Source organism: Borostomias antarcticus (genome assembly GCF_949987555.1).
Source record: "Borostomias antarcticus genome assembly, chromosome: 15".
NCBI classification, from domain to species: Eukaryota; Metazoa; Chordata; class Actinopteri; order Stomiiformes; family Stomiidae; genus Borostomias; species Borostomias antarcticus.
The window spans coordinates 11,340,142-11,347,193 of NC_140248.1; the positions used below are offsets into that span (position 1 = coordinate 11,340,142).

Genomic DNA, 7,052 nt, shown 5'->3' on the forward strand with positions numbered 1-7,052 from the left:
CAAACCATCTCGGTCGCTGTCTGCGATAGAAAATGGCTGCGCACAACTTGTACTACGATGCTCTCTCTTCATTGAAGAAATGGACAATTTCATTCATGCCATTTCCGTTCATTCATCAGAGCGGGCCAGCGTAGCCTCCTAGTTCCATCCCGGCACGAACATTCTTATCAATGGACGTGACGTCAGCATGGAGTGCTGGCTGTGGGGTCACGTGGTCCGGGAGGGGTATAAAACAAAGTTGCGCTGGCCTTGGTGCTGAAAACACCCTTTGAATCGTTCAGATGTGCCAAATAAAATGATTAACTGCATGCGATACAAATCAATAACACATTTTTTGGCACAAAAATAAAACACAACAAGAAGTATTTTTCTCAATGTTGTAGCCTATATGTTAAAAACACACAGGAAGAATAGTTTTAAACACACTTGATTAGTAGCATAGCACCTAAGCACAGACAGACTAGCCATACTCGAAGCGTGAATTTCGGCACATTTCCCGTGCGGAACTCCAGGTGAGTAGGCTGTTTCAGCTTCTCTGTCCACAGTGCTGATCTTTGTCGGTTGTGCATAGCCTAACAGGTGTTTCTAACTATTTTCGCGTATGGAGGGAAAAACTCAAGACAAGTTGTAGGAAGAGTAGCCTAGACTAGCCTACGCGCGGATCTTGGTAAGTCTATTATCGGCTTGGATTAACCTAAATTGCGGTGGCTAAAAGGATGTATTGGAGATGAGACTGTAGACTGTTACATAGAATGGCCTGAATATTTGTCTTGAGATAATTTAGTCTATATTAAGTTGCTTTTTGCTCTATAAAAATTCGTCTTTGGTAAGCTGTTTTGTAAGGAATTTTAAAAGTGTGCAACTCTAAGAAAGGACAAAGAGAGTTTAAGTGCACGTAATGTAACTTGAAAATATTTTATTTTTATTTTTGAATCAATCGTCTACTTAGTTGTATTATAAATGTCTCAACGACTCTTGGCTGTAACACAGTCCAGTGCAACGCAATGGAAACGAGGACTGATACATCATACAATACAATATGGACACTCATGATTTTATGGAGACTTTAATTAAAAATGGCAGTAGTTTACAAATGAAATGTGAAAACACGCTTAGGCTAGGCAACTAAATGAGAAAAAAAATCCGTAGAACCTTTTTAAGCGATCAATTCCAAGTGCACTGGTGTTTTATTATGAACAGTGTTCGAAATGAAATAGAGGTATGTGTAATTTACTAAGCTATTTCAAGACTTCTGAAAACCATGAAACAGGTTGAAAACATGCTGGTGCTATAACATAACCTATATTTAAACGTAGTGAAGTCAATTATTTTTTCCACTTCGATACTCTCGGAAAACTGAAAATACTACTACTACTTTTTGGTTCTCGCCTAGAGCCTCTCTGCATAGCTCTAATAGGGCTATAGCTGCACAATGGACCTCACTGAAACACTGCATGTTTCACGCTCACGACACCCCATTCTCATCATTGCGCAGAGCCCATATCGCTCTGGGAGAAACGATACAATTAAAGTGTAGCCCAGATGTATTCCTATATAAAAAAGCATCAACCCAGATGGATTGAATCAGCGTGGCCCCGGGCTCTTTACGCATGACTTGGTCCGGGGGCATGCAGACGGATCATCTGATGGACATATGGCTACATTTGGAATCGGACTAAAGGAATTCGTTTGAACAGAGCGACCTCGAGAAATATACGCTGTCTTTTCGATGCGGGTTAATAGAGCGTTTGGGCTTTCGATTTTAGGTTTTGTGACAGAATAAATAGGCCTATTATTTTGTATTTTATACAATAATCTATTATTAACATCTAATTGTTAATACTTAACTTTATATTGCAGACACATAGCCTAGCAGATCCTCAGGCACAATAGCCTTTGCAAATATGGAGCTTCTTTGGTTTTGTCTGTGGCACTGTCGCACGAGGACAGGGTGTATAATGAACCGATTAGAGCGCGCTAGCAGCCAACAAATGGTCCTGTTAGTCGGATATCATGAATGTTCGTTCTCTGTTTACTCATACATTTGACCAATTACAAATAATTACCGTCATAATTATCAGCATTAGCAGCAGTCCAACCCGGGATTGTAGAGAGAAAGTGCCCAAGCCGACAAAAGAATTCCCGCTCAATCGTCAGAATGAGAGGTGGCCAAAATAAAGCAATCATGAGAGCGGTGAACTGCACATTCACACAACTAGAGGCTCTACAGCTGCCCGTATGCTATATAAAGGTAGGCACAATAATGCTATTTTCTCTGGTAACGATGGATCGTCTGCCACAGGCTAGGCTTAAGCAAGCCTACATGTATTCCAACACAAGGTTGCGAGGTCAGCAAAAGTACTAGGTTATACTTGTGATGACCTTGTTCATTTTAAAGCAAACTGTATGTCAATGCCGCCAGTAGAAAACAAATCACAATATATAAATTGGTGGCTATACTTCTTAACATACCCACAGTTGATAATGCCACATCATTTTACTGACAAATTAGTGTGAACACCTTCACTGACTGAAGATCTCTCTCCCTCTCTCTCTCTCTCTCTTTCTCCCTCCCCCCCCCCTCTATCTCCCTACCTCCCTCTATATCTCTCTCCCTCCCCCTCTCTCTCTCTCAGGTGCTCGCTGTCCCTCCTGCAGCTCTGCATGGTCATGACCTGTCGCCACACCCCCTCCACAGCCCGATTCGCCCTATTGGTCCTGCTCACTGTCACTCCACAGTTGACTGGCGCCGCCCCTGTGGGAGGGGAGGGGGTGGAGGGGGGGGTGGAGGATCTCACCCGGACACTCCACAAAGAGGATAGCCTCGACCCCCTCCACACCCCCGCAGGACTCAGCCCCCTCAACACAACTTCCCTGGAGCAGAGCCAGGGCACCCCCACAGACATGGACCCTGCCCAGGTGCTGTCCGCCATCCTCCTAGAGGCTCTGCACCACCGAGGGGGAGCAGAGACAGAGCACAGGCTGGAGGAGGGAGACAGGGAAGGGAAGCAGAGTCAGGAGCTAAGCCCCCTAGAAGCCTGGGGGAGTGAGGGAGGGAGGAGAGTGGGCAAGGCGGGGCAGGAGAGAGGGGTGATGGAGGGGGAGAGAGACGGGGTGGAGAGGAGGATGGAGCGACTAGGGGCCGCCCTGGTGGCAGCCGCCTGGGGGGAGGAGTTAAGGGCGAGAGAGGACGAGGAGCTGAGGGAGGAGGGGAAGAGCTTGCGGGAGGAGAGGAGCCAGCTGACGGAGGAGGTGGGCCCGGCCGGCGGTGGAAGCAAGGAGGGAGGAGAGCGAGAGGACGAGGAGGAGGAGGAGGGAGGAGAGGGACAGGCCAGATTGAAGTTTGTCTCTGAGGGGGCGGTGCCCTCACTCCAGCGTAAAATCAGGGGCTACTTCCAAAACATCGACCTGGGTCTCCAAGACAACGAGATCCTGCCGCCTCTGAAGGGCTACAAGGCCTACAACACCCAGCTGGCCCGGGCAGGAAAGAAGCTACACTGGCAGGAGGAGCAGGCGCGCAACAGGCCTTTCCAGGGGGGCAACTTCATGGACGACTTTGAGAATGAAGGAGAGGAGGAGGTGGAGGAGGAGGAGGAGGAGGAGAGCCTCACCCGTGTAGAGGAGGAGGCGCGGGCCCGCGCCGAGAAGCAGGAGGTGCTAAGGCAGCAGGAGGAGGCGGAGCGAGCCCGGGAGGAGGAGCAGCACTTGGCAGACATAGCCTCGGACATGCTGCTGCAGTACATGGGCAGGAAACAGCAGCCCTACCTGACGCCGCGTCAGAAAGCCAGCATGGCGTCCAACGCCGCCGAGGACAAGCGCTCCGAGGAGGTGGTCGCCGGCAACAACGATGACGACGACGACCTGGACCAGCAGATGATTGACCGGCTGATTGAGATCAGCAGCAAGCTGCACCTGCCCGCCGACGACGTGGTGGAGATCATCAGTGACGTGGAGGAGAAGAAGAAGAAGAGGAAGGAGCTGCCGCCGTCCAACAGCCCGGTCGCCCCTCGCTTCCGGCCCCTGGTGCCCCCTCCCCTCGCCGGACCCCCCATCTACCACTACACAGCCTCCAGCAACCCCAAGAAAGTTCCCTACATATACAAAGCCAATAGGAAGTGGCAGAACGACAAAGGCAAGGCCAAGTCCTATAAACAGGAGTACTGGTACAAGCCTCAGAAGCAGCTTGACTACTGGTACAAGCCTCAGAAACAGTTCCTTGCCTTTCCCTCCTACCCCTACTACCAGAAGCCATACCGAGCTTACTACCCGGTCTACTTCCCCTACCCCAAAGGCTCCCGCTACTACGGGAAGCCTTCCCTCTCCAGGGACCCGCAGCCATTCCTCCCCCAAGACTACGGCTTCCAGCCCCCCAGGCGCAGGCTCCGCGCCGAGGCCAAGGCCAGGGGACAGGCCTGGAGGCAGCAGCCAGCGCCACGGCTGCCTCCCACCCCTTACATCTCTAACTATATCCTCCCTCACCCACGGACCTACCAGCCCCTGCCTCCCCCCAAACCCCGCTCCCCGGCCGGGAGGGGCAGGCGGCCTGCCTACTACTACGCCCCCGCGGCCCAGGGAGACGACTACGAGGAGGACGGCCTGGAGCCCCAGATGGACAGCGACGAAGTGCTGGAGAACTTTATAGAGAGGATCTACATGAAACGGAGAATGTTCTAGAAAGACCAGGGGCGTTCACCAAGACAGGGGCACCTGCAGAGGCAGGGGAGAGAGAGAGTCGGAGGGAAGATTAGGCAGGTGAGGAAAAGAGAGAGGGAAAGGAAGGGGATGTAAAAAGAGAGGTTGGGATGGAGTGAGATGGAAAGTGAAAACATGGTGAAAAGTTTGTTTTCTGTTGTTTTTTTCCATTCAGTTCAATTCAATTCAGCCTCTCACTCAGTTTACATTCATACCCAGAGCATGCAGGGGTGGTCTGTATGCTTGGCTTCATTATGGTGTGTTTCTGATGCTCTTGCATCAGAGGGTTGGGGTTTTCCTAAAAAAAAAAACACAAAAAAAACATATATACACACTCTAAGAAACAATGTGTCAGTTGCAAGAAACCCATGTTTACAGAATAATTTTGTGTCTTCTATATCTTCTTTTGTGTCATAGAACATCATACTGATGTTTTGACTGTGAAACGCATCTGTCAGTGATCACCAATACAAAGCCAACAGTTGAGAAGACTGAACACAAGACAGACTGCCAGACACCAAGGTCTCCATTCCCAAGACATTGTGAACTTGGTCTAATTCATGTTTACAGTACACCAAAACAATTTGTCTGAAATCTCATTTGCAATGGTTCCGAATACATTCAATACAATTTTCTCGGTCTCAAGCACTGGAAGTTAGGATCAAAATGTGTATTGCCTTACAACAACAACAACAACAACACACACACTCTCTCTCACACACACACACACACACATGCACAAATGCATTATTCCTTTTCTTTGTTTCTAATATCATAACATTTCCCTTTGCACAGAAGGACCTTTTGACCTCAGCCACCACAAGCACAAACATGTTGAAACACTTCCAATGGGTTGGGCAAAGGGTTGTCAATCATTTGTTGAGGGGGGTCGAGGGCTATGATGTGGACATGTATCTGTCTGGTAGATCATACATGCTTAGGGGATGTTGCCAACCTACAGTCAGATCGAATCATTCAGGTGTCCTTGCATTGTTCTCACACCCAAAAAGTGACTGGCTTTCTTTATCCACGCTTCCACGCACATTCTCCTGCCTTTCATCCATCTACTCTTCTTTTTTCATGCTTCTGAAGCCTTTTTTTTTCTATTTTGTTGCCACTGTTCTGAAACTACTTGAAGTCACACTGTTCTGCAACCAATTTTCACAAACCATAGATGTGAATCAAGAGGCCACCACTATCTGTAAACATTTGTTTTCATTCATTTATTTCCAAAAATGCATCAGAGGAGAAGCTGTCTAAGGACAGGAGGGTGAAGGGATTGAGCTTGAACAGTTACATCTGCACGTCTTTCTAAAGTACTTGCATCTGAAAAAAAGAACAAAAAAATCTTTGGAGATAAAAAAAAAAAAAAAAAAAAAAAAAAACTCCAGTCCAGAGGAATCCAGGCGGTTGTTTCTCTGGTCAAACTGTCAACCTAAAAAAAGAAAACTACAAGGACGAGGACTCTGAAGCCTGCCATGAAGCCGTCTGTCTTGTAAATGGAGAGTGTTGTTGTCCATGTCTCCTTTGGGATTGTAAACTGTACAGTGTGAAATAAATATGCCTGTGCAATGTGTAAATAACAGCATGATGATTACTAGTTTTGCTATCTAAGAGAAAAAAAATAAAAGCAACTATTTTATTAAAGTTCAGCTTTTTATGCATTTTTGGAGAGAGTATAACACACAGCTGCAGTTATGACGCCGGTCACTTCCTTCAGTAGGAGGAGCCTAGAGGCGTCTCACAGATGGGCTACTCATGGACATCAAGGTAACCATAGCCACTGCTGCATACGCCCATGTCTTATGACATGTCTGTTTCTACATCACAACGTCTAGAAAAAGGGGTTCCAGATGGCAATAAGAACCCTGGTTCATGGTGAACCTTTCACTGATGAAATGATTGTTTGGTGAAAAGGTTCTACTGTACCAGGAATGAAAAAGGCCCTCAAGAGTGTTTCCAAAAGGATTCTCCCATAGGGAAAACTGAAGAGCCCCTTGGGCCCTATACTGAGTAAGGAACAGCCGAGGGCTCAGTGCATAGCCTGGCTCCAGCCCCTCAATTCTATTCTAGTTTTTTTTAAGTAATTTTTCTAGTAATTTTTCTGCCCCAGAAAACTAGAGTCAACTAGAACACATGTTATTAGTCACAATATGTAAGATCTATACGAGAGAATTTTTGAAAATATGACAGAGTAAAATGCAGCAGAAAAACAGAAAAGTTTAAGAAAGTATTGGAGATTATTGTGGTGGGGGTAAAACACAGAGAGGGAGAAAGTTGTGAGAAAAAGACCGACGAGGGGACAGGGAGAGCAGGGAGGAAGAGAGAGACAGGAACTGCAGTGATTGATGAGTCACATG

The 7,052-nt window shown here is 47.4% G+C and overlaps 1 protein-coding gene across 1 annotated transcript; it reads left to right on the plus strand.

The window, feature by feature from the left end:
* Window positions 1-2,664: 2,664 nt before the first annotated feature.
* Window positions 2,665-4,674, plus strand: LOC311318793 (uncharacterized protein; the record flags this gene model as incomplete). Its single annotated transcript, XM_084450223.1, has 2 exons — window positions 2,665-3,063; window positions 3,112-4,674. 2 exons carry the CDS (start codon window positions 2,665-2,667, stop codon window positions 4,672-4,674), a joined length of 1,962 nt encoding a protein of 653 aa, XP_084306349.1.
* Window positions 4,675-7,052: the final 2,378 nt, after the last annotated feature.